Source organism: Apiospora kogelbergensis, assembly GCF_038363985.1.
Source record: "Apiospora kogelbergensis strain CBS 113332 chromosome Unknown utg000007l_segment0_segment0, whole genome shotgun sequence".
NCBI classification, from domain to species: Eukaryota; Fungi; Ascomycota; class Sordariomycetes; order Amphisphaeriales; family Apiosporaceae; genus Apiospora; species Apiospora kogelbergensis.
In genome coordinates, this window is record NW_027117424.1 from 1,664,669 (window position 1) to 1,690,708 (window position 26,040).

Here is a 26,040-nt window from a genome sequence, read left to right on the forward strand (position 1 = left end):
AGGAAGAATAACTAGAATCGCATCTGTCAACAAGGCCTTCTGATTTGGGGGTGCCAGTACGACGTCAACCTTTCCTTTCTTCAAATAAACAAACATGGAATAGGAAGGCCTACGGTCTATATTCTGCCCCCTCTCTCTCTCTTTCTCTCTTCTCACTCGATGGCCTGCGCATAATCTCAATTGCTTGGCCTTCGACTAATTGTTCACGCTCTCTTTCTGACACGCCCGCCTCGTCGCAATGGGTGTCTTATCCTTTCTCAGTAGTCTCTACGAGCTCGACACTCTCGACACCCGCTTCACTACCGACTCTACCGAGCCTTACAAAACCATTATAGAATCGCGACACGATACGAAAGCAAACCAGGAAAGAGCAGCCAGGTACAGTGGCAGGACGAAACCTTCGAGATGGCGATCACCCGAGTTCATTCTCTACTATGTCATCCTGAGCTATGTCATCCCCTACATGCTCTGGGTGGCGTATGATGTATCCTCACGTAGGCACCCGCGCGCCGAATCTTCCCATCTGTGCTTCAGGGTTGACAAATTGCATATCGTATAGCGACGAACCCTCACTACAAGAGCATTGAACGCTTCCTGTCTCCGGGATGGATAGCTGGGCGCAAAATCGTAGACATTCCCCCCATAATCCCTTTGGCGACCCGCCGCTGACATCGCACAGGACACTTCCGATGCGCAATACCACACCTTTCGGTCGAATGGGCCCTACTTGGCGTCCCTGCTCGTATTCCACCCCCTCTTGCGAAAGTTATACAATTCGATAATACACCCGGTGTCGTCGGGTAGCCCGTCAGCCCGGCCAACTCTTGAAGAAGCAGACTTGAGGCTGGATCAACGAGCCTCCTTTGATTATGTCTTCGCCATCATCTTCCTCGTCGTTTTACACGGGATATCCGCATTCAAGGTCTTGACTATCTTGTATATCAATTATCAACTTGCCACCACACTGCCGCGAAAATACATCCCAACCGCGGCATGGACATTCAACATCGGTATATTATTCGCCAATGAAATGACCAAGGGGTTCAAGTTTGGTGTGGTAGCTACTCAGCTGTTTGGCCGGGCCCATGAGTCGCTGGTCAGCGACCCGTCGGCGTTTATTGTTTGGGGGCATTGGCTTGACAGCTACGGGGGCCTCATGAGCCGATGGGAGATTCTCTTCAACATTACCGTGCTCCGACTCATAAGTTTTGACATGGACTACTATTGGAGTCTGGACCGCAGAAGCTATAGCCCTGTCGAGGTAAGTTTCCATGACCTCTACTATGACACAACCAATCCTGATGGACCCAAGAAGAAGCAGCTCGATCCCTCGTCGTTAAGCGAACGTGAGCGTATCAAGATCCCAGCACAGGCCAAAGACTTCAGCTTCCGCAACTATGTCGCCTACGCCATCTATGCGCCCCTATACCTTACTGGCCCAATCCTGACGTTCAATGATTTCATCTCGCAACTGCGTTATCGACCGGCTACGATTGAAACATCGCGAACTATCCGCTACGGTGTTCGGTTTTTGGGTACTCTATTGGCTATGGAGATGATGCTGCACTTCGACTACGTCCAAGCCATTGGAAAGTCTAAGCCCAAATGGGATGAATACTCAACGGCACAGCTCAGCGTGCTCTCGTACTTCAACCTGCATATGATCTGGCTTAAGTTACTGCTACCGTGGCGGCTGTTCCGTCTGTGGGCGCTGATCGACGGCGTCGACCCTCCAGAGAACATGCTGCGGTGCGTGAGTAACAATTACAGCACATTTGCGTTCTGGCGATCTTGGCACCGATCCTACAACCGATGGTTGACGCGATATCTGTATATTCCCCTGGGTGGCTCGTCGTTCAAAAATACGACATCATCAATTCGCTCTATCGCCAATTACGTCTTGACGTTCACCTTCGTTGCGCTCTGGCACGATATCCAGCTGAACCTGCTGGTCTGGGGCTGGCTCATCGTGCTATTCATGTTGCCCGAGATGATTGGACGAGTGTTCTTCCCCCGCCCGTAAATTCGAAAACTGGCCAAATGTTTATCGTATGGGCCAAGCTTGTGGCTCTGTTTTCAACATTATGATGATGATGGCGGCGAACTTGATCGGTTTCGCGTTCGGCCTGGATGGGTTCCGGGAAGTGGTGGCAGGAATGTTTAAGGATCTATTCGGTAAGTCTCCGTTCTCTCTCTCCACAGGCATGCGGCATCAATCCCATCGTCTTAATAGATTTGGCATACCCTCTTGCTAACAACTGGCAAAGGCTTCACATTCTTCCTATCTGCCTGCGCCGCACTCTTCTGTGGCTGCCATCTTATGATAGAGGTCCGCGAATCCGAACTTCGGCGAGGAATCATGACGAAGGGTTAAATACCAGAAGGTCGGGGACGGTAAGGCGGCGTTGGTGGGTGCTTCGTGTTTGAAATGCGAATGCACACATTATCAGTAAATAATGTGATAGCTGTACTATGTATTTCTATACAGTGGAGAGCATACCCCCTGAATATGTATTTATGTTTTCCACGTTCCTGACTGGTCCGTCTGCTAAACAGCTCCGCGAGTGAACAGCCTGAGCTTTCGATACATGGTGATTCTGAATTGATGTCATACTCGGTTTTTTACCATTAACAGCTTGTCACCAAGTAACGGACAGCTCAAAACACAACGTAACTTTATTTTAACAGGGTATATGAATTTACAACAATTGTGACCAAGCAAGCAAGTGAATTCGCATCGCGCAAACGGGGTATATACGATATCCGGGCAGTAAAACAAACAGCCCATCCGTTCCAATTAAGTTAGGGGCAGAGAGATAAAACGAAAGAAAGCCGTTGTATAATGCAAACCAGCCAACCAACCCCCTGAGACGGAAAACCCCTCTAAGCGTAAAGCCCCAAGCGCGGCCACATAACGCCTTTCTAACATGCTCACAATATTACATACACTCACTCAATCATCTCCTTTCATTTTTCCCCTCGGCACCACCCCCTATGGCTTCCGGCCTCATCGTTACGAAAATCGCGCCGAGTTTCTGTGCTTAGCAAAGTTTGTCGTGCTGACCATTTCGTGTTGGTCGCCCCGATCGTCTTGCCAGGCTGAGACATGGCTTGTGGCCATGGGACGACCGCCCTTGGCGAATTTGCCTTCCATGCCCATCTTGCTCTCCGTCAGCCACCGGCGGGTCCAGACGAGGCCCCAGACGAGCATGAAGACGATGAGGATAGCGACGGCGATGCCGAAGACGTAGGCGGCAACGAGGCCGTTCTTCTGGAGGCTCGGATCGAGGAAGGCGTAGGTGTAGAAGCCCTTGGTGGCCTTGGTGACGTAGGCGAGAGCGAGGTAGAGGGCGAGCACCACGATCAGCCAGAACATGTGGACGAGGGGGCTAGGGTTGGTGCGCGGGATGACGATCTCGAAGAGGGCGAAGAGGCTGTTCATGGCGTGCATGGCGATGTTGCTCCAGGCACCGAAGGCCGTCGGGAACCACCCGGGCAGGGCGCCGTAGATGAGGCCCCAGTAGACGGCCGTGACCAGGAACGGGTAGCAGGTGATGGTGCTGTAGAAGAAGGCGTGCAGCGCTTGTAAGGGGCGCGGCCACTTGTCCAGCAGGGCCACGTGCCAGCGCGCGTAGGTGAAGGTGTGGACCGAGGCTACCAAGAAGTAGAAGGCGAGGCCCCAGTACGTGAGGTGCGTGAAGAAGGAAAAGCTGGAGGCCGAGTTCTCACAGGCGTAGGCCACATTTTTACCCGGGTGTGTACACTGCCAACCCAGCACGAAGAAGATAGTCGTGAAAGCATAGAGCGACTGTATGACAAGTAAAGAAGGAGAGCACAAAGGTCAGCATAATGATTCACAAAAATTACGTCGGCTTGTGGCGACACATGGCACAGGTCAACAACCACAGTTCTGCGAAACGCTAGCAAGCCATAGCCTAGATCGTCAGATCCCGATCGCAAACCCCCAGAATCACGGGGGATTGCGCTCAGCCTTGGCGACCGTTTCGCCAACCGAAAACACATGTAATGTCGGGGGCCATCTTGCCACTCCTGCTTTCCACGTACAATGATTGCTCTAACGGCGAACAAGACGTAGGGCGACACCAGCCACGACGTCTCGAACCGATGCGACGGATCCCAGGGATCGTCTCCGAACTTAAAAGCCTTTGCCATTGGATTTTGACGCTGTTGTACTCTACTTTGGTGGCTCCAAATGTGTACGTATGCCGATTCTGTAAGCCGAAGATCCCCAATCACGCCTGGCGCGAAGTCGTCGACCCTGGGAGAGATGCGTCTGTCGTCGTTCGGGTTCAGGCACGCTGCGCTGCGCCGTAAAATGGGGGGGGAGGGGAGGAAGCGAAAAGAAAGCAGGGAGCGAGCGACTCTAGATCTTACGGGCACAGGCGCGCATAAAACGAAATGGCAGTCCCGACAGAATGGGAAACAGCGCGCGCAAGTAAAGATTGACAAGAAACGGTCGTGCGTGAGTTTGCAGGCGGACACTACTCTAGTAGTAGTTGCTGGTTCATGTCTCGCTTTCGTTCTATTCACCACGAGTTTGGTGGTATAGAGGGGCAGGTTGTTTCGGATTTCCTTCGTTTTTGCTTCTTCTCCCTCTTCTTCCTTCCCTTCCACCCTTCCCCGTTCAGCTGGCCGGCTGGGCATTTGTTCATGATGATCTAGGCTTGGCCTAGCACGAACGCGGCAACACCATGGGACTTTTTGGCGCAAAGGTGACCGAGAATAGCCAAGTCTCATTTGTCACGGCCCACTCAGTCAGGGCAACAACTCTCCAGGGACCTGCTTACCTGGTTCCTTCCTTGCTAGACCTCGCAGCGCGGGCTTCACCCCCCCCATGTCACGGAGATATGGGCGGATCTACGTAGCACTTCTGCACACTTGAGTGCTTGAGGCTTGGGCAAATCGTGAGGTTGCCAATGATATGTGATCTTCTATATGTATATCTCCCCCAGCATGTCTCCATGGGCAGCTCCCGATTTGTAAAAGTCACCGACAGTGTATTATTACATGCATGCACTTATTATACGGAGCATAGTGCACAGCCACTAAGTTCCTGACTTTCGGCTCCGGCAAAAGCACATCGTGCTTGCTGGAATCCCGTCTGCAAGTATGTCATACAAGGTTTGCCCTGCGACAGATTCCCCATGACATGCGTCTAATAGATGACATATCCCCAAGTCGGTGAAACCGTGAAGGCAATGTGGATTATCCTTCAAGCCCCTGCGGCCAACCCGCAAATCCGGCACCATGTCGCGACTACTGGGAAGCGCTCCCAGGTATTCGGCACGGCGACTACGGCGTCTCACTTAAGGTGCCCGTTGAACTAATACTGGCTGACACGATGCTTAGCAGAGAAGTAAGCCGTTTCCTCGCGTGGCTGTTCGGTAGAATAGGTGGTAAAACCGGCCGAGTGAGGGCGCGCAGATGCCAATTCATGCCGAGGGAGAGAGGGGAGAAAGAATAGAAAAAGATTGCAACCACCCCGCTAGAAACACCACCGTCCTTCGGGTGTTCATCAAGCTCGCCTCCATAGTAAAATATCGCGCGCCGGCGCCTGCAAGTTCCAGTGCCACTGAAGGTCGACACTTGACACTCATGCCTTTCCGGTTACTACATTATCACCCAGGCGGGTAGTGGGACAAAAACATGCTAGTCATGGGCAATTTTCCACGAGACACAGCCTTTACGCACCAACAGAACGCCATTCAACCAAGAATGTTGTAAGGTTGACAAGATCGAAAAATGGCCAGGGAGTAAACTCAGAACCCGGACTCGATAGCAGGTTCGTGTGGAGTGTACGGAGCCCGACGCTGTCAAAGTAGGGTGCTGACAGGCAGGATCAGTGTGGGCAGCTTCCTTATATCGCATCAGGCCCAATCCCCAATCCCGCAGGATTTTCCAGACGGCAGTGGTGAGGGACGACAATCACAGAGCATCTGCGAATCCGTTCTTATTGAAGGGTTGCTCTCTTGGCGACTGTGCGAGGAAGAATAGGGGCAAAGCATGAGTCGGCAGTTTGATGATCAACCAAAAGGCCTGATGGTGACCTAACGTAGCAACCAACGGCTTCGGGGGTTGTGTTGTGGGGCCTCTCCGGGGCCTGTGCCACTATTGGGAGAAGTAAATGAGCTTGCAAGCAACGGGACTTGCAAATATTGGCCACTATTTGCGTCGGGCAAACACGATGGATAGCAAGCTGATTAGAGCAAAACAATGATGACGGTCTCCATCTGTCCGGTAATTGTATCAATGCATTCAGTGCTCCGTACGTGCAGCGAAGATAACAATCACGGAGGGTGGTGAATTCGTCAATGTCAAAACAAAGGTCAATATAACGGTTCGCTAAGAATCTCGGATATCGACAGGACACGGAGGGAGACCCGCTCTGCTCCCCGTTGGTTGTCGTCCGTGTGGACCCAAAAAGTAAAGAGGCGCGAGGGTGTCAGGTTGCAGGTGCAGGGCGAGGTCAACCTGTAACTTCTGAGTGTGTTAGGTAAGTCCGTCCATATAACGTCACTTGAGCGAGCGAGCTACTTTTGTGCGAGCTGATATGAGCTGACCTGAAACCTAATCAGTTAGTGCATATTCGTGTTTGCGTCGCTGGCAATGAGCATTGATGTACGGAGTAACTAGTCTTCATGAGCAAGTAAGAAAAGAGATCAACTAGGCTCTGGCAACTCGCCCGTCATCGCCATATGTAGACCTTCGGAGGCGTTCATCCATGGAAAAGTAAAGTATGGGACCTGGCACGGGAAATTATTATGCTGCAGCATCTTACATCTTCGGCAATCCAGCCTCGTGCCTGGGCGGTTGGGCGCATCCATTTGGGCAATGTATTGGCTGTGTGCCATGTAGCGAAGGTACATGCTTACTTCCTTTACCTCCAACTACGGAGTACTATGTATGTAGAATGCGTTGTACATGCATGTGCTAGGGTGCATGTGAGTGAGAGAACCTTTTATACCCATCTCTCTGTCACCGCTTTAAAGTTCCTGCGGATGGCCAGCAACAACATGATAAACTCCTGTCAGAACGCATTCAAGCATGGGCGGGATATGCAGGTGGTAGTATGGAGTATAGTATGTAGTATCATCAATTCTGTTCGGCGGTTGTAGGGCTTGACTCACAGACTGTGCGCGTAGGAGGAACAGCACGCGCCTCTGGGACCTTGAAGCGTGAAGCTTTTCAATCCCGCAGACTCAGGGCCGTTTAGAGCGGGCTTCACAGGGGGGCCATGACGCTAAGTGAGAAGGGAGGGGGGGCTGGGAGCGTTGGTTGTTGGAATATGCACGTGGATGTAGGATGTGTAGGAAGTCTGATTCCAATTCGCTGAACTCTGCAACACAATCAAACATAGACCTCGATCGATCCAAAGGCCAGGCAGGCAGGCTGTGTCGTTAAGTGGCAGTCCAGATTCCAGGGATCCTCTGCTCAGGGGGGAAGAGGACTCGGGGAAAGGAGAGTCCGGGACAGCATCGAGAAGGAAAGAAGTCCTTTCAAATGTTCCAATTGACCAATCTTGTGGACATTGGGTATCGAGCCCGGAGGAGTCGGTGGGAAAAAACCACTTTACCACTGGCCTTCTAGAGCCGCTGGCACGCGCTGGCTCACACTTTGGCGCTATTGGGGTGGAGCAGCCACGGGCGGCCAGGGGCTCAGGGACACTAGACTCGCTAGAGGGGACTAGGCGCACACAACTCCAAGCCACCCGGGCCGCCCAGTGTCCTGAACAGGTCAAGGGTCTATCGAAAAGAGGAATGGTCTCTTCGTAAGTGGCACTGGGCGATGATGTCCGTAGAAAGACGATCCGAAAAGAAAGACTGCGCTGCTGTTGAAGAAGGTTGAGAAAGAGGTGCAAGGTGCGCAGCCCATGCCGCCTCGTCTGCCTGTTTTGCCTGCTTTGCCTGCTCTACTCGCTACGATATACTCGGGGCAGGTAGGGAGGCTAGGGAAGTACGGTGTACACGAGGGGGAAACAAAAACAAAAGGGCGAGGTACATCACCAGGTACAGATTGACGCCAGCCTGTATCCATAAAGATGGATGGATGGAGTCCCTTCATGGATCATGGGGGTTGGTGCAATACGTGGTAAGTGGAATAGCTAGCCTGGGTTTGAATATGATATGGCCTGTCATTTCTTCTATTAACTGTTTGTCACCCAAGCCCGCCTGCCCGCCGTCTCACCCGGGATTGTGTCTACTTCGGCTCCTGCGATTTAATAAGTTCCCATTTGTATTGTAGCTGAGTTGCAGCTAGTTCTCTAGGTATGTAACCTAACCTACCTCTCTACCTTACTTAGGTGCCAAGCGACAAACCCCATCATCTTGTCTCCCGGGGGCGGTGTTGTTGTTGCTGCTTGATTTCCTCTCCTTTGCTCACTCCTGCATTTTCCTCTTCTCCTTCGTGCCCATTTGGTCCATCTCGTCTTCTCTTTAGAGATTCAGGATCCTGCTCACACTTGCAATTAGTGAACGGTACCGAGGCTTCATCCTCCCCATACGCCATTGAGAATCTCGCTCTAGTCACTCGTTCTATATTGTTTCCTTGCTCTATTAACCCCCACCACCATACACCACCATACACCACCCACCACCCACCAGCTACTAGATATTTCCCGGAGTCGTTGCGTGTGGCTTAGTTACTCTCAACCTCGAACAGGGGCGCCACGGCCGCTGCACTTTCTCGCCTGCCATACTTTTTAATTCCAGCGCGCATTCGAATGGCGGTGCTTAGTTGGCTGGAGCAGCCTTGATATCGGCATTCCACAGCACGAAATATACCAGGAGCCCCCCTGCGGTGATCTGCACTTGTTTCTCGGGGCTCATATACGCACCGACGCACGCACTATAGTCCCAGGTCGATCAATTACCATAACGATATATTATCCGATACCACGAAACCACCACCGAGTTGTGCCGCTATCAACAGTCATTTTCACGTCCGAAGCTGTACTATTCCGTCACTTGTTAGCAGTTGTGTATATCTGCGCCAGGGCTTTGCAGGGTGTCCCAAAGTCGACTCCAACTCCCATTTACCGCCCATCGTGCAGTTAATCCCTACCCTCGGGAGAACAAGTTGTCGTTGGCCGGTTCGACCTATCCTACCCCTCGCTGGGTACCCTACCAACGCACACGAGGAAACCTCGGACATTGCTGCGGCTGTACTTCTCCGGTGGCCCATGAAGTTGGGCCATCATATGCAGTAAAAAGGGTTTGCTCAGTTGGTTGTTGGTTGCATTAACAGCCGTCCAGCGCCATGGCACTTCCCTTGTTTCTGGAAGGTGATGACCCTCAAGTCATGCTCCTCTCCGACTCTGAAGACGAATCCGACGACAACATGCCGGTCAATCCTCCCACCAGGAACCCAAACCGTATCGTTCCCGATGCCGATCCCACCGACGAAGCCGCCTTGAAACAGAAAACGGAAGATGCTGCTGCTAATGTCCCAGCCCATCCTATCCCGGCCATGCAAGCACCCTTCGCTGAGTCGCTGGTCGAGGCTACGACGAACAGTGCCGACCTGAAGCCGAAGCTTAAGTTTGCCGAGGCTGACGAACGTAGGGCCTGCTTGCTAGACGCTGCAGCAGATGCGGGTCTCCCCGCTGACCTGTGGCGACACCGACCTGGTCACGTACACCACGAACTATGGAAACTGATGGCCCAGATATCCTTCGGTGTCTATCTTCTTCTCGGTGGCATGGCCAACAGCAATATCCAAGTCGTCAATATCCTCCAGGGCCACATCGACGAGGTGGACGAGTTTCTCGAGACCGCCATGGAAGATGTACAATCAGCCATTGTCGATGTGGAAGATCGCATCAAGCACTTGGAGTTGCCCATGGAGAACCGAGACACATTTGAGAAAATGTTGGAAGACCACGACTTCCGCCTGCAAATTGTTACTGGCAATGAGAAGATCGAGCACATTTGCCTGAGGTCGTCTCTCGCACTCGAAGCCTATCTCGACGACGTGGAGGAAGGGCTCAAGGCCACGAAGGAGTTTGCCATGTACTTGAACGATCAACAAGCACGGCCATGGAGGCAAGAAAGGCCAAGTGTTGTGGAGATTTTTGACGCCATGAAAGGCAATGCCGAGGGCTGGTATAAGGCATTTGTCGACCTTCAGGATATCTCTACTAATCTAGAGTCCATGCTGGAAAAGCTGAGCCAGATGGTGGCTGAGATGGATAAGCTTGCCGGTGAGGTTAGCAGGCGACCCATTGGCAACATGAGTGAGGTTGTTCCCGAGAATCCCGATGAAGAGGATACTATTGACGACAGTTTTCTTGATGATTATCTCGAGGAAGAAGATCTTGGCGAAGAAGACCTTGGGGGAGAGTTTCTTGGGGACGAGATTCTTGGGGAAGAGGCTTTTGGGGGAGAGGTTCTAGGTCAAGACGTTTTCGTCGGTGAGGAGAGCAGTGGCCAAAAAGAAAACAAAGATGACGCATTTCAGCTTGACCTGCGAGCGAGTGCGTTGATGCCACTGCAGTTTGGTCTGGATTCATTTCCTGAACCACCTCACACAGGCAATGAAAGCACCGTCATATCCAAACCTGCCAGCATAAACGAACCATCTACCGCAGACTATGAGCCCGCCAGCACAAACAGTCGCTATTGGGCAGGCTCTTCTCATGCTTCCGAAGCTTCAGGCAGGTCGAGCCCAAGGACCGAGTCCAGTCGGAGTAGGCCATGCTCCGATGCTCATTCACAGGCACACTCAGCGCCAACCTCTCCCAAGAGTCCCTCGCAGAAATCACCACCGTCGTCCCCTGCCGCAAAAGACTTGCTGCCGCAAACTTACTATCAACCACCTACAAAACGAGAGTCCACCATGAACCGCGGCCCTACGATTCTTATAGCACCTGAACCCGTGATAGTGGAAGATGAATATGATGACGACGACGGGTCGTTTTCCTTGGACGAGGATGATGAGGCCCCGAGTCCTACCGAAGACCAAGGCTTATATATTCTTCAGCCGCGCACTTATACGCCTCTACCTCCCGAGCCTCTCCCGTCTCCAATGGTTCGGAATCCTACATCTCCACTGGAGATAGAATCGCCGAAGCAAGAATCGCCTCCCAGGAGAACATCTCTGCGGCAGCGACTGTCTCTCCGAGGAAGCAATCCTCCTGTGTCCATTCAAGTGCCGCCGAGAAATGCAAATCGGCCAAGACCACCTCCACCGCCTCGGGTATCGACTTACCAGGAAACGACTTCCGTTTATGTCCCCGAACAAGGACAACGTCAGCCAATGGTTCACTCGGTGTCCGACTCATTCGCCGATCTACCTCCGCCGGGTTTCCCGAACCGGAGCAATCCAATTCCATCGCCGTTAAGTGATCATCATCATTTCCGACCAGTCCAGGCTAGCCCCCATTCCCCATTACAGCGGCCTTGGACCTCGGGCAACGTCAACCCGGTAGTTCGACCGCACACGTCTGCCACAACCCGGGACTATTACCAGGGCCATCACCAACGCAATACGCCCTCTGCGATGACGAGTAGGCTGAGCAACGTCTCCACCCTGAACCCGGAGAATGGGGATGGTAAAACTCTCAAGAAGAAGAGGAGCGCCTTCGGATGGCTGAAGAAGGCATTCGCTCTAGACGAAGAAGAACGTATGGCATTCGAGGCCAGGAAACAACAGCAGGCACCAATGCCCTATTACGATGAGCGCAGTCCAAGGTTCTTGGATGGAAGGCGCCTGGACGAGCATAGACGTTATTAATACTCACAAAACCCGGTCAGGCAGGAAACCTGAAGCGCGGTTTTTCATTAGCCAATGACATGGCAAAACAACATAATCAACATAATCCGAGACACGGCTTAGCTATCGAACCCAAAATTACCCGGAGTTCGCCAAAGTCTCGAGGCCGCTGGGTGGTGGGTGCGGCATGTCTTGAAGCCTTGGCCCGATCACCACTTGAATGCATTCTCCATACTTGCTTATTGCATCACGCCTAGTTTGATACCCATATGCGACATATATATAATTATCACGACAGCGCTGTATTTCAGTCGGTTGCGGGATGGCTTGGCACTGCTGGAGAGTTGGAAAGAGATCTTGGCAAGGGAGTGATGAGGGCCAACGGGAAGAAATGGCCACACTATTACCAGCACAGAAGTGGCTGCAATTGAAAGGAGGGGGGTGAAGACGATACCTGATGAATGGGAACATCTAATATGTATCATAGGCCTCCTGGGATCTGATGTCTTTTGTTTTATTTTCCTGATAGTACGAGCAAGGAGTTGGAGGCATTTGGAAAGACAAAGGTTTGACGTGTCCGTGCGATTTTACATCTGGAGATTTCCATCTACACCCTGCTTAGCTAACTTCGCCCTCGTTACACATGCGTTGTGGTCTCTACTCCCACAGGGAGACCTCACGAGAAAATAAAATAGAAATTGTCGATATTCTATGTCGCTGTGCCTGGGGACTCGGAGGAGGGATTCTGAGACTACCTAGCTATCTATTCACGTCTGTATGGCCCCGGACTGGGTGGCTTATGCAAGGACGATGTGGTTATTAGAATATGAATCCATGTAGCTGGCCGTCAATACTTTACCATGAGTATATCTACCAAAAAAAAGCTCCCTTGATTTGCTTGCTTAGGTTGCCCCGAGCAGGCAGTTGCAATGATGGTCGTCCATCGTGGTTTTGTATGTACTCATCGTGTCCCACACTCACACAGACAGCTGAGATATTGCGTAGTGCGTTTGTCACTTCCCCCATCATCCCAAGTTTTGACTTCAACAAAGATTTCCATTCCACCATATCTTCCCCCAGCAGTCACGCGACTCACGCGACGCGGAGCTTCCACTTTGATGTTACGAGTGTGTTTACTTTAGGCAGAGAAGATCAAAACTCCTTGACAACAAGCGAGCCAATATCTACGGACTGACCTAATTCGATTAACAACATACGGCCAGCTGCATTTCGGTGGACATCCCTCTCTCCCTACAGACTACCTATTTTCAATCCTTAGTTTTACGACGCGTCTCCTTCCCAAAACAAAATTATTACATATTGTATTGTCACGGTCACAAGACCTTCCACCACCCCCCTCTCGTCTGTACACTGCTTGCACTTCGTACCTGCCACGTGGATGGTTGTCGGCTGGCTACATCCATTTGGCCCTCTAGGTATTCCGACCAGGGCACTGAATCCTCAAGATGGACTTCCAGAATTTCCGGGCCGAAGAAAACTTCGAAAAGATACGTGACAACTTGAAGCGTCTGGCAACAGAACGGGCCCGCTTGCAAGTCCAGTCCAGGAAGCGTGAAGTGCACCTCGCTCTCGAGTCCAAGTTGCAGGCTAGGGGCAAAGAGATCGAGAGAGATGTACAGGATAAACTTGAGGCCGAACACCTAGAGATCGAGAGCGAGTATGCCTGCCTGATAAAGCACGACAGACCTATCGATGGTGTTCAACTAATAGCTGGTCGGGGCCGTGACACTGATCACAGTGAGCCTGGTCTTGAGGGATTCCACTCGCCGCCTACTTTGGGTCGTGGTTCTTCCATTCCGACCTTTGAAAGAAACGGCAAGCGAAACAATAGTACGTTTGTCTCCATGAATACTTGTTTTGCTAGCCGCTCATATCCTTCTTAGCACGGTCACAAAGTCCAAGACAACTTGAGGGAGAGACTCGCCACCCCAGATCTCCAGAGAAGCCAAATAAGAGAACGAGTAAGTGTGTTGCCAGCTAGCAGCAGTATTTCGCTTGAGCTACTAACGATTCCTGGAGAGATAAGCCCGGCAAGTCGACGACGATCAGGATCTTACCAAACAGACTCGACTGGTGATTTTGACGAAGAAATCCCACATAGAGTGCCTAATCCAAAGGCGCGGGAGGTTATGATGACCCCTGAGCCTGGAGCCCACAGCTATGGCGACGGCGACGGGGATGGCAATGACACGGAATTGCCTCCGTCTAGTACGAAGAGTGTACTTGGATCTTACCTATCACGCAGCCTACCACGTCCGAGACGCGGCGCTGCGGACGGAGTGAACTACAACGAAAAGAAGTACTTCAAAGACTTGTTGGGTCCACAACATAAACGCAAGTGCTCTAGCAGAGATGATTGAGAAGACCGTTGCAGCTGCAGAGGAGAGGACGGAGTATATAGTGCGGTAGTTAGTTGAATGAAGACACGAAGGATTGATTGCATAAGCCACAAACACCACATTCCGGTCAACGCTAGCAGGGGGGGCCGTCCAGGCCGTCCAGGCCATCGAGCCCTTCTGAAGCCACCTATGACGTTGTCGATTGCCAGCCGAGACTAGGCAGGAAGTGGGCTGGAGCTTCCTTCACCAACCTGACGTTACGTATGCGTTGGAAAAGACCAGAGAGACAGACACACACACAAACACACACAGAGCTGTCTGTTGTCATTGTGAAGTACACACGAACCGCCCGGGCTACATAAGTCCTGCATCCGCCCAATCACCCCGTCACCTTTTCCCCAATTTCCTGCCGTCACATCCTTTGGAAGAATTCCATTTCTACAACACCCGAGAGAAAATCCATCGTCTCTTTTCTCTTCCCACATCCTCCCTCCCACAACCACACACCAAACGACGTCTTTCAGGACCCGGCCATCCCACCTCCGAAGCCATCGCCACAACGCATACCACACAGCACCACAGCCAACATGACGCTGTACTACTCTCTCGTGAGTTTGCCTTGTTCTTGACCCCGCACCACCCACCGTAAGCGACGTCGAAACTAGGCATGCTAACCTGCGACAATTAGGTCTTCCTGCTCCTCGTGGCAGAGATGGCCCTGTTCATGGGGCTCATCGTCCCCATGCCTTTCTCGGTCCGCCGAAAGATCTTTACGTATGTAACGGCAACTTTACACCGCAGCACCCGTGGTAACCGGTCGCCTGGACGCCTGCTAATGCCATTCCAGCTTCATCTCGGAGAGTAAACTTGTGGCGAAGCTACAATATGGATTGAAGATAACATTTATATTCATATTGATTCTGTTCATCGACAGCGTCAACCGCGTATACCGCGTGCAGATTGAGCTGGCGGCTGCAACCGACTCTAACAAGGGTAGCGCGTAAGTCGTTCCTCCCCGCCTCCACCCTCTCCTCCCGCCTGTCCGTGATTGACCGGTATTATTATCGAACCAACGAAGCTGACCGGGTCAAACTTAATACAGCGCCATCATGGGCCATGAGCGCCTCGAAGTCCAGGCGCGCAAGTTCTACTCGCAGCGCAACATGTACCTCTGCGGCTTCACCCTGTTCCTCTCGCTCATCCTCAACCGCACGTACATGATGATCCTCGATGTCCTTCGTCTTGAGGAGAAGCTCAAGCAGTATGAGGGCACCGACAGCAACACCAAGCAGAGCGCCAAGCTGGCCCAGGCCGGCGAGGCTGGCGAGATCGGCACCCTCCGCCGCAAGCTCGATGAGAAGGACCGCGATATCGCCACCCTCAAGAAGCAGTCTGAGGGCCTCCAAAAGGAGTACCACGAGCTGACCGAGAAGTACGGAGCCACCCAGCCCCCCCGCTGGCACCCGCAAGGATAAATAAACTATTAGAGACCGGCATTACAACATAACGCCTGGTTCGTGGTTGAGCACGAATTAGCCAACAAAAATAAAGGGTGCGTGTTACCATCATTGTACGCTTGCATGGGAATGGAATATGAGAGGCTGCTATCGAGGAGTGGCCCTGTGATGCGTATACCGAGTTGGTATATATTATAGGCGAGACGGAGGCGGTAAATGGTGAATGTATCTGTACTTGTAGGATATGAGAGAGTATCTGCTCCTGAAATGTCGAGCGCCTATATCCTCACATTGCTCAAAAGCTGCCCAAACTATCCACATGTCTTCTCCGTGTGCCTGTTCAACTAAATGAGGGGACGTATCAACGCTCAGTCATTCAAGTGTCCCTAAAAGAAGCAAGCATATTTCTTGCGAGTCAGATTGAGAGCACTTCTATTCGCCGCCATAATATTTCCATACTCCTCATTAGTTCCGGTCGTCATCATCCTTGGTTGGGCCAAGGGGGCCCAGGCCATCGTTGGCTGAAATGTCCGGCGTCACGCGATAATCCTTCATAGATCATCATGGATACGCAGTATCTAGTACCCCTTTCCCCGTGTATGGCTCGCTTCACGATGACGTGGTGTTCGACCTCGGCGCAAGATGGTTCATGAAAACCACAGCGGCCGCGATAGTGAGCACGTCGCCGTTTACTCATGAAGCTCGGGTGAGTTTGCCAGACACTCTCATGCCGACCGACCTCTACGGGATATCACAACCCCAATGCTACAGCTGTATGTCGGGACCAAGCAGCAGCCATGGCACTCAACAACGCTACTGACTGCATAGCTCCTTGCCAAGGGCTCCTAATGTACGTGATATCACCATGCTATGTTTATCCTTCCTTTATTTACGTGTCTTGCCCTGCGATTTGCTTTACAGACGAAGTAACTCCGGTGAAAGAAAGGAGCGATTACTAAGTGGGATAAGTGTCATGGCCTGGCATGCAGGTCAGCCATTGAGCGTCATTGTGACAATCTCAGTGGACACATCGTTTTTTCATTACCTGGCTGATCCGTCTCATCATTCATATACATCAGAAGGGTTCACTACAGCACCTTTTAGTGCGTTGGTAGCTTATTATGTACATGTTTTACAGTCCTCATGCCAACTCACTCCTATTCCCTATGACACCCAGTCGGTCCCGTTCGCCTCCCCCAGTTCTTGGGGCGACCTGTTCTGACCATGTGCCGCCATATTACTTGTATCATAATCGTGCCCGTGTGCTGGCAACTCGGCATACGTCCCCTCGACGTCCAACTCCTCCCGGGGCGCGGTCCTTCCTCCCTCCAGCTCGTGTGGTGCTATGCTATCCGAGTGTAGCTGCGCCTTTTCGATCTTTTGGGCCTCCAACTCGTTTTTCCCAAGCGACGAATGCTGGTTTTCCTGAGCAAGGTCCTCCGGTCCGGTCCCCGGGCCTTGGGTATCGGTAGCCCGGCCCATCTTCTTCCTCCGCCGGTATAGAATGAAGACGATGGACAGGACGACGAGCGCCGTTCCCAGAGTCGCGCCCACGATGGGGCCGGCTATCCAACTTCTATCTTCACCGGTTGAGCTTACGGCGACCGGTGTTAAAGTTGGACTCGGACTGCTACTCGGGCTCGGCGCCGTCTGCGGCGCGGCCGTGAAGTCGTGCGGCAGCGTGACGTCCGTCGTGACTACGGACGGCGCGACCGAGGTCGCAGTGTCGCCTGCCGTGGAGGCGGTGGGCGTTACCGTATACGTGACCAGCACGTCGCTGACGTTGCAGTAGCCCAGGTACTGGCCGAGGGCCGGGAGGAGGTACGGCGGCGCCGACATATTCGCCTTCGGGTCGAAGCCGGGCGGTGGTCCCCACGACGTCCCCGGTGACTCTCCCCACTTGCCGCTACCATTGCCGTCATGGGTCTGCTCCTCGCAGCACGCCACGCATGCCGTGTAGCTCGTCAGGAACGTCCCATCGGGGGCGCAGAGAGCGGGTATTTTGCCCATGCTATTCGACGTAGTGAAGGCAGCGTCTGCGCACGAAAGAGGGAAGGCCATTAGTCTCTTTACGTTCCCAGTGAGGTAGCGAAGAGAAGACTCCCTGGTTTTGACATCCGTATCGAGAGAAAACAAGATAAAAGGGAGGGCAACTTACAACAGTTGCGAGCGCATGGCGGACGTCCGCCGCCGGGCGGGCCCCGTTGTCGAGGGGAAAGTTCGGCGGCGGCGGCTTCCGTCTCGCTCCATTGACTCAGGAGTCCCATGCTATACCTGCTAGGATTTCCCTCTACTCCTCTTCCTCCTCCTCGGTGTTGTCGATGTGTATATACTCTTTCTGTCGTCTAGAGGCAAGCCATAGCTGTATGCAAGATGGACTTGATTAGAGACAATATCATTAATAGAAAGAGCAAGAGACAGCAGTCTTGTCACGGGGCCAACCCATTATCCAATTTCATTTTCAAAGTAGGTGGTTAGGTTGGAAACAGGCGGGGGATTCGACCTTTATTCTCTGCTGTAGCCAAGAATCAGCCGTCTCTCATATTTACTTACCCAACCTGCCCCCAAACCCCCAGGGCTAGGGGCACACCAGGCCATATCCAGATTTGGACAATCAAAATTGCTGCTAAGCCCGATCTATTCTGAGGGAAAGAGGGACTGGAGTAACACCCGCCAGGTCAATCGCCTGTCTGTGTCAGGCCAGTGCAACCCCATCGCCGCCGGCTGAGCCAGAAGGATGGGGATGGCATGTTGCATAGGCCCTTTGGGGGTTTCCCATATCGATGGTTGGCTGGCCTCTATGGCTGGCCGCAGTAAGCAATAGAGCTTGCGGGGGAGCAGCATTGCCACACCCACAAGCCAGTCCCTTCTGGATATATCTCTGCAGCAACCCTCCAATTTGAGCGATGATGAGAGGCGGGAAAGGCCTTGGCTCTTGCCGGCTGGCCCAGGGGGGATGGGGGGTATCATTGGGGGCCCTGCGACAATGTATGTCGAACAGGCCAGTGCAGGGGTGGGAGACTGGCCTCCGGTCCCGAGCCTTCAGAAGCGAAGCGGCCGAAGAGAACGAGCGACCATAACCTGCATCTCATTCACGTCCCCAATTGGATTCGAATCTCCGAACAGCAATCGTAAGGCCGCTCGCTCGGCGTGGCGACCTTGAAACGGAACCAAGGGGATGATTTAAAGTAAGACCTTTTCACACCGGAATCGAGAGTCGAAAGACACAAGCATCCAAGTGCAGTTCTAGACAGGCTGCATGCGAGTGGCCGAAAAAAGAAAGACGCTTCTATGCATGCTGCAATGCATTGGAGAGAGACTAAGTAAAATAAATGAACCATTGAACTCCGTCGTAAGCCCGTAGTATCATGCCCCCCTAATGCCAAAGTACCTCAAGAGTTTCGCTAAAAGATCGCTACGCAGATGCCTAAAGGAGGAAAGAAAAGGACTGTTCTCATGGCAAGAACCTCAACACTGCAGCCGCACTCCCTACGCATGATCGCAGGCGAGGACTTCTTGCACCAGGCAGAAAAGTGCTGATTATTGCTGCCGATCCATCCCTATTTCCACCTCTTTGCCCACTAAACCCCAACTCGCATTTTGGCCCAATCGATTTACTCGTGGGCTCAAGTGCGGGATGCCCGAGATGGCACTCGACTGACTCGGCCTTCTTCGGCATCTATGTCGTTGGCCGCGAACTGCTGATGGGCGCTCGTTATATCGTCTCGTGTACTTGTCGCTGGGGTTGTTCGTAGGCTTGTCAAGCTACTCTCGCCGGGCGATTCAGGGAAATCCTCATTGTCTTTGACGCTGCCACCGCCGCCACCCTGGTTGTCGATATGGGCTTTGTTCTTCTTTCTGCTTTCGGCACAGAGCACGCCCTCGCTTTTCTCAGCATGGATCTCGCCCCTCTGCTTGTCGTGCCGCTTGGGGTCGTCGCCTGCGAGGAAGGCGCCCACCAGGCCGGCGTCGGCGTCCTGATGCGGGTTGACGGTCCAGTACTCAAGCTTCCGCACGAGCATGTAGAAGCCCGTGGCGAGGCAGCTGCCCATGAAGGGCCCTGCCCAGTAGATCCAGTGGTACGACGGAAAACTCCACTTCACCATACATGGGCCGAAGGAGCGGGCCGGGTTAAGGCCAGCACCTGTATAATATGCACCCCTGAAGATGATATCGAGTCAGCAGGATGGTCAGGGGGAAAAGGCAGAAACGCAAAGATAGAATGCAGGTAACAAGCAGAAAAGGGGGTTATGTAGGCAGGCTCATAACTTACATCATGACGCAAATGAACACCGCGAGGCCGATGCCCACGGGGGCGACGTAAGTGGCCCTGTGCTTCTCGGCCGCCAGCATGAAGATGGCAAATACGACCTGGGCTGTGAGGAACATTTCGATGAACAGCCCCTGAGTGACCGTCGTCCCGGCGGCCAGCTCGGTTGCGGCGGCAGTGCCGTTAGGCAAGAGGCCGCGGATAACGGCCGAGGCGGCGATGGAGCCCAGCATCTGGCCTGCGATGATGAGCAGGGCGCGGATGGGCCCGGTAGCGCGGATGAGGAACATGGCGAAGGTGACGGCCGGGTTGAAGAGGCCGCCGCTTATCCGGAAAAAGACCCAGGCGTTGACGGCGATGGACATGCCCCAGGCCAGGGCGATGAACTGCAGCTTGGCCGGGTTGGCCGCCAGGTCATCACCATCCTGCCCGGCCTTGGTAGGGGCGTTGACGACGGCGGTGCAGCCAAGCGCTGTCAGCATGTAGAAAAAGGTGCCGACGAATTCGGACAGCGAGGCCACGAAGTTGTGCTGGACCCCGATGGGCATGCGGTCCCGGAACTGGTCGATGAGGTAGAGGCCGCCATTGCGGCTCTGGATCCGTCCGATTTGTGTCTCCTGGAGCTTTGGCTTGATGGCAGATAACCTGAGTTTTGTGAATGGCCTGGCCCACCAACGTTCCTGAAGGCTAACCATGTGTGTGACTTCGCGATAATCGTGATAATAGTCTAAACAGGGGGAAGAGGGAAGAGGGAAGAGGAGGCTGGATAGTAGATTATGTTTGACTGTTCCTTTCGAGGGATAATAAGATAGTATCGAGGTCTGAAACAGAGGACTGAAGCTGTCGGGCTGACAATGTTAAGTATCAAATCCGACAGCGTACAGTCGACTGGGCGGACCAAACTTCCCGTATGGCCCATCGCATGCTACTAGCAAACCCACCTCGCCATCTTCGAGATATGGAGGGCATACTATGGGCCCTACCCAGTTATAACAGATCAGCGACTGCTACGCGGGATCTGGCATGTGCATGGCCGACTTTTGGCCCCAGTACATCTAGATCGGAGTATAACCATCTTGATTGGAGACGAAGTCTCTTGCCTTCGGGCTGGCTGCCCAGTACAACACGAGACGGCTACTTCAACGGGGACAAGCCGCGTGTTGGATGCCCGTTTTGTTTGCATGTAGATTGTCGCCGTCGAACAGAAGGATGGGAGAAAAACAACAAGATGCCGGGGATACTCATGTCGCTGAACTGTTCAAGGCAATCCCAGCTACGACTCTTTGCTCGATGATGTCACGAAGCGATGACCCATAACGCTAGAAGAGGGGCCGTTCAGGGACAGTAATAGGGCTCTGATAGGGGACTGAGTTATGAGGCTCAGCGACTGACTTACGGAGCACATTAACCGAAATGTGTATGCATAGACGGCCTGACAGCCCCCACCACCTCCACCTTTAGGAGTTCATCCACCGAGCCGGGCGGGATGGTTTCTCCTGCAAGACACTTGAACTCGTCCATAGATTTCCTTCAACGTACCGGGTTCCACCGCACGGGAGAAAACGTCCGCGAAGTGGAGTTTGATGCCTGACCAGACGAAATTATAACTGGCTTGTTGATGAGGTTGACGTTGGACTTTTTCTCGAAATCTCGAATTCGAGTGACCGAATCGCGATTTGCAGCAGCATCGGCCTGGCCTAACCAGCACATCCCGTCTTGACCTTTCCCGTAGATTTCCTCCTGCTAGGAGACTTTGTGGCATTGTTTGTCCGTTTAACTAGCGCCGTCTGGCAGAGCTAGGAGTCTATGCTGGTGGTATACTGCATAAGAAAACCACGATAGCCTCCAAGGGTCTCATCGTAGCAGTGACGACCAACGTGCGTGCAGGAGTTGCTGACCGGTTATGCCGGCTATATAACCCCGCCTCAAAACAAGTATTCTGTAACCTGGCCGGGTTCATGTCTTCCCTCGCTTACTCCGTCTCGGCTGCGGAGGTGTGATTTCATCGCCTTCATTTTGAAGTTTCCGTTTATCTCCTCCACCCCCGGATAACGAGCCACCATTTTCGGACACCAGCAGGGGCGTTTCTTGTCGCGGGGCAACTACATCATTGTGCTTCTTCCGCATCAGAACGTAGGCCACCTTCTCGACATTTGTTGCGCTGACCTCCAGGCGCTTGACTAGCTTCAGGGCGGACGCATTCAGATCTCGATACTCCTTTGCGTTATACTTGATAGGACAGGGCTTGGCGTCATTGCAAAGCCAATAGAATGCTTCATCCGAAAAGAAAATCACCCTATCAGGGTCATGGACAGATAAGAGTAACGACGCAGTGGCCGGCCCGATGCCCTTCAGTTTGGCAATGGCGTCGAGCGCCTTGGAAGCATCAGGGGCTTTCCAGTACGTGCTCATGGCCCCCGCAAGAGTGTGGGCGACGGTATCCTCGTCATTTGAAGCGACAAGTTTCATGAGGGTTGGGCGGAACTTCCCATGACGTCTGCCACGGCCGAATAGTCAGACTTTTTGCTTATATTAGGACGCGGCTGTACTGACAACTTCCACTCCACGAGCGATCTGACATCGTCGTGTTGCATGGCACGCTGCGGCTCTTCCGAGCTGAAAAGCTCTACGGCGGTCTCGTAACGGAACTTGTCCAACTCCGAGAGAGTCCGCTGTCCTTCCTTGGCTGCGAGTTGTTAAGACGCATACAGTGATGGCAAATGTCCAACTTACTGGGTTTGGTGCCGGATATAGCCTCGACTAAATCCCCATATTCATTCAGCAGCAGGCCAAACTGGTCTGCTGAGATGTTCTCGCAGAGTAGGGTACTCTGCACCATGATGGCGAGCAAGCCGCAGCTCTTGCATGAGGATATTCCAAGTGGTTCAATAGTGCAGCGAGGTAGTGAGGCTGGAATGAGGATTGGGCGACCTCTCACCAGCCTCACCAGCCTCAGCAGGCGCAGCAACCGGCAGGCTCGGCGAATCAGATGCGTGCGCAGACAACGTTTTTCACCCCACCTCAGCGGTCCAGACCTGACGATCTCCCGGTCCAGGAAGCGCTGGAAATGGATTTATTAGAAGGGGTTTCTTCAGCCAGAGCGAAAAATCCCATCCCCTTCTTCTCGATCGACACAACAACACAACGCCAACATCTTCGACCCAGAGTCTCTAGATCCGAAAACTTGCTACTACGCTCGCCACTCTTCACCACTACTGATCTGCAACTACTCCATATTTCCACACGTCAACCAACTTTAGACCTACAAAATGGGTAACGTACGTTCTGTTTGGCGGGGCATCAGGTTGCGACAAAACTGAGGATGCCGCCTTTTTTTATTATCGCTGACACCCCGCTGCTACTATAGGGAGCCAAGGCACAGCAGAAGCGTGAGCGCAACGCGAAGGACGGCAAGGGCACCGCCAAGTCGCAGCTCAAGGTCGTAAGTAATCCCTTACCCAGTCAACTAAACCCTCCAACATGGGCTAATCGAACACCCTTCTGTTCTTTCTCTACAGAACCAGCAGGCCATGGACATCCAGTGCGTTATCTGCAAGTCGACCTTCCTTAAGACGACTCGTGCCCCTCAGTACGTTTGAACACCGTATTCATTATAGCCAACGAGGAACAGAGAACTGACTTCTTTTGCCACAGGCTCACTGAACACGCCGCCAACAAGCACAGCAAAACCATCACCGACTGTTTCCCCACCTACGAGGCGAAATAGAGAGTTGACTGCCATGGTACGAGCGCTTACATGACCGGTCATCACTGGACACTCCCGCCCGAAGAAGGTAGCGCAAATGCGGAGGATAAACGCCATGCGCAGGAAAGGGAACTGACATAGCGAATGGCGTATAACAGGGGCTGCCTTTTAGAGCGGCTCATCAATCACTTGACGAGGCTACGAATAAATGATTTTCCCCATTTGGCAAACCTGATTTGATCTCTATGAGAAAGAAGAAGAAAAAAGAACCCGTCAATCAGGTAAGGGGGTGAAGGGCCTCTGACAACAAAAACGTGGCTGGCGTACGACTCTCCCATGGCAAGAGTCTTGTCCTTGATAAGTACATACCATACCACTCACGATATAACCAAGGCTTAGTGCGCCTCCACTGCCGTAGTACTATTATTAGTAGCATGTGATTGACCCTGAGATGCTGCCGCCCCATCAGCCGCCCCTTTCCCCACCTCACCCGTGCCTTCTTTCCTCTCGCGAGCCTCCCTAGCCTGCTGTTCCCGAATATCCCGCAAAATGTCCGGGTACCACCTCTCGCCCACGTCGGGGTGGCTCTTGACGCGGTTCCTGAGCGTCGCCTCGCCGAGCGTCTTGGCCACGCCGCCGGCCCGGAACGTAAACTCCACGTCGTCCAGCCGGCCGCCGCCGTTGGCCTCGAGCACCTTGCGCCGCTGGTCGCGGACGTCCTGGGGCACGGCGCCCACGCCGACGGTCTCGAGGTCCGCGAAGGTGGCATCGCCCCGCACCCCTGGAAGAAGGGGATGCTGTAGCGCGCGCCCGCACCCGCGGCCGGCGACAGCACCCGGTGCGTCGTCGAGCAGCAAACGCCTTGCGTCAGGGCCTCGAGCCCCTGCCCGATGGCCACGACGAGCGTGCCTTCCAGCGGCGGGCAGTCGATCCACTCGCCCCGCATGTTCTGGACCTGCAGGCCGCGGTGCGCGCTCGCCTGTAGCAGGTACGACGTGAGCATGGAATCCTTGTGGGGGCCGACGCCCTGGCCCGGCGTCGTTGTGTCCTTGTCGAGGCCCAGCTCGGCGACGTCCGGGTACTTGACGATCTTGAGCTTGTGCTGCTGGTCGTTGCCTGGTTCGAAGTACTTGTTGAAGGCGTCGGGCGGTAGGCCCACGGCCTCGGCGATCAGCGAGGTGAAGCGCACCGAGACCTCGCCCATGCGGACCATATACTCGGCAAATACCCTGCGGAAATCCGGAAGCACCGACTCCGACGGCCACTGGTTCGGCGCCAGCAGGTTATGGTGAAGCGGCGCACCTGGTCCGGGCACCGGATGCTCCGTGGACAGGTCGATTTGCTCGCGGTGGTCGATCTTGCCTGCCGTGATCTCCGCCGACAGCTGCGAATAACCCAAGAACGAGGGGGCGTTCTTCATCTCGATATTTAGTCTGCCATGCATGCGAAGGTAAGTACGGAGTAAATAGGAGTGAATTTGCCTGAGAACCGAAAATAAAACCGAAAAATAAAACCAAGCTAGAAGGCAGGAATAAAAAAAGGGGGGGCAGGCTACATATTCTACGGTCAGGTACTTACTTTTCCTCAGTTGGGATGTCGAAGAATGACCGGCCCTCTTTGATGACCTGCGCGAAAAGCTCATCGGAAATCCCGACGTTCTTCAGGTATAAGAAGCCAACCTCCATCAGCGCGTGACGTAAATCCGCCAAGAAGGCTGGCTTGGTCGCCGGGTCCCTCACAAGGGCCATGTCTAAAATGGGGATCTCGGTAAACGACATGTTGCTTTGTGTTTTCAATAATTTATAGACCGGCCAAGTAGATAAGCAAGAAGACAACGTTGGACTACTCTGTTTCGGGCTCAGTAGACGACTATAATCAACTTGAAAACATGACTCTTGGATCTCCTATAGTCTAACAAGGTAGGCGGATTATGGGAGAGTGTGTAGAAATCTCAGAGGTAGTAGAGGTAGTAGATGAGAAAATATGGTAGGTTTTATATTGTCATTGCGATGAAGAGCAAAAGCCTCGCGGAGCTGCACTCCTCATGCCACTTTCCAATGGCGTAATTGCTAACATCGGCGTCGGGCTCCAACCACTACCCCACAGAACAACTATCAACGCCGATCTTGGCCAACCAGCATAACCTAAATTCGCTGGACGTGGGCGTATAGCCGAGCATATTATTACAGCCTGTGTCCCTTTCAGTGACTTAGGTCCTTCCCTGATTAGATGTTTGACAAGCATCCTTGGTTTGCCCATGGCTGCGGCCTCGGCTAGTACAAAAGTCCACCGGTTCTACGCCATACACCCGCATTGACGCATTCAAGCATGAGGGTATGGTGCTTCTTTACTTGACGTGGAACGGGGGTATCCAGTACATATGCCTCGGATCAGGGGATTCCCGGCCAGTAATCTCATTCTGAGAAGACGTGCGCCGCGCCGTATCGTCAAACCGTTCCCGGTCATGTTATTCTTCAGTTTTGACTGGAATCTCGTCGAACTCAAATGCCCGTGGAG

General features: G+C 53.2%; 11 protein-coding genes across 11 annotated transcripts; 6 read left to right on the forward strand and 5 right to left on the reverse strand.

The window, feature by feature from the left end:
• Positions 1–238: 238 nt before the first annotated feature.
• Positions 239–2,023, forward strand: PG998_010874 (glycerol: H+ symporter; the record flags this gene model as incomplete). Its single annotated transcript, XM_066877690.1, has 3 exons — positions 239–494; positions 560–627; positions 680–2,023. The coding sequence occupies 3 exons, from the start codon at positions 239–241 to the stop codon at positions 2,021–2,023; spliced, it is 1,668 nt and encodes a 555-aa protein (XP_066726744.1).
• Positions 2,024–2,093: 70 nt separating this feature from the next.
• PG998_010875 (uncharacterized protein) lies at positions 2,094–2,374 on the forward strand (the record flags this gene model as incomplete). The annotated part of the gene is made up of 2 exons (XM_066877691.1): positions 2,094–2,175; positions 2,268–2,374. 2 exons carry the CDS (start codon positions 2,094–2,096, stop codon positions 2,372–2,374), a joined length of 189 nt encoding a protein of 62 aa, XP_066726745.1.
• Positions 2,375–3,013: 639 nt separating this feature from the next.
• PG998_010876 (uncharacterized protein) lies at positions 3,014–4,173 on the reverse strand (the record flags this gene model as incomplete). The annotated part of the gene is made up of 2 exons (XM_066877692.1): positions 3,014–3,808; positions 4,066–4,173. The coding sequence occupies 2 exons, from the start codon at positions 4,171–4,173 to the stop codon at positions 3,014–3,016; spliced, it is 903 nt and encodes a 300-aa protein (XP_066726746.1).
• A 5,103-nt stretch (positions 4,174–9,276) lies between these two features.
• PG998_010877 (uncharacterized protein) lies at positions 9,277–11,751 on the forward strand (the record flags this gene model as incomplete). The annotated part of the gene is made up of 1 exon (XM_066877693.1): positions 9,277–11,751. The coding sequence occupies one exon, from the start codon at positions 9,277–9,279 to the stop codon at positions 11,749–11,751; it is 2,475 nt and encodes an 824-aa protein (XP_066726747.1).
• Positions 11,752–13,196: 1,445 nt separating this feature from the next.
• PG998_010878 (uncharacterized protein) lies at positions 13,197–14,111 on the forward strand (the record flags this gene model as incomplete). The annotated part of the gene is made up of 3 exons (XM_066877694.1): positions 13,197–13,581; positions 13,635–13,712; positions 13,771–14,111. 3 exons carry the CDS (start codon positions 13,197–13,199, stop codon positions 14,109–14,111), a joined length of 804 nt encoding a protein of 267 aa, XP_066726748.1.
• Positions 14,112–14,677: 566 nt separating this feature from the next.
• On the forward strand, positions 14,678–15,565 carry PG998_010879 (uncharacterized protein; the record flags this gene model as incomplete). The annotated part of the gene is made up of 4 exons (XM_066877695.1): positions 14,678–14,698; positions 14,779–14,864; positions 14,938–15,090; positions 15,193–15,565. 4 exons carry the CDS (start codon positions 14,678–14,680, stop codon positions 15,563–15,565), a joined length of 633 nt encoding a protein of 210 aa, XP_066726749.1.
• A 1,146-nt stretch (positions 15,566–16,711) lies between these two features.
• PG998_010880 (uncharacterized protein) lies at positions 16,712–17,814 on the reverse strand (the record flags this gene model as incomplete). Its single annotated transcript, XM_066877696.1, has 2 exons — positions 16,712–17,583; positions 17,706–17,814. The coding sequence occupies 2 exons, from the start codon at positions 17,812–17,814 to the stop codon at positions 16,712–16,714; spliced, it is 981 nt and encodes a 326-aa protein (XP_066726750.1).
• Positions 17,815–19,173: 1,359 nt separating this feature from the next.
• Positions 19,174–21,527, reverse strand: PG998_010881 (aquaporin-like protein; the record flags this gene model as incomplete). The annotated part of the gene is made up of 3 exons (XM_066877697.1): positions 19,174–19,708; positions 19,821–20,462; positions 21,415–21,527. The coding sequence occupies 3 exons, from the start codon at positions 21,525–21,527 to the stop codon at positions 19,174–19,176; spliced, it is 1,290 nt and encodes a 429-aa protein (XP_066726751.1).
• Positions 21,528–21,773: 246 nt separating this feature from the next.
• On the reverse strand, positions 21,774–22,286 carry PG998_010882 (uncharacterized protein; the record flags this gene model as incomplete). Its single annotated transcript, XM_066877698.1, has 1 exon — positions 21,774–22,286. One exon carries the CDS (start codon positions 22,284–22,286, stop codon positions 21,774–21,776), a length of 513 nt encoding a protein of 170 aa, XP_066726752.1.
• Positions 22,287–23,086: 800 nt separating this feature from the next.
• PG998_010883 (zinc-binding domain protein) lies at positions 23,087–23,544 on the forward strand (the record flags this gene model as incomplete). Its single annotated transcript, XM_066877699.1, has 4 exons — positions 23,087–23,095; positions 23,185–23,259; positions 23,336–23,406; positions 23,472–23,544. The coding sequence occupies 4 exons, from the start codon at positions 23,087–23,089 to the stop codon at positions 23,542–23,544; spliced, it is 228 nt and encodes a 75-aa protein (XP_066726753.1).
• Positions 23,545–23,918: 374 nt separating this feature from the next.
• PG998_010884 (uncharacterized protein) lies at positions 23,919–25,301 on the reverse strand (the record flags this gene model as incomplete). Its single annotated transcript, XM_066877700.1, has 3 exons — positions 23,919–24,304; positions 24,340–24,956; positions 25,102–25,301. 3 exons carry the CDS (start codon positions 25,299–25,301, stop codon positions 23,919–23,921), a joined length of 1,203 nt encoding a protein of 400 aa, XP_066726754.1.
• Between the last annotated feature and the right edge of the window lie 739 nt (positions 25,302–26,040).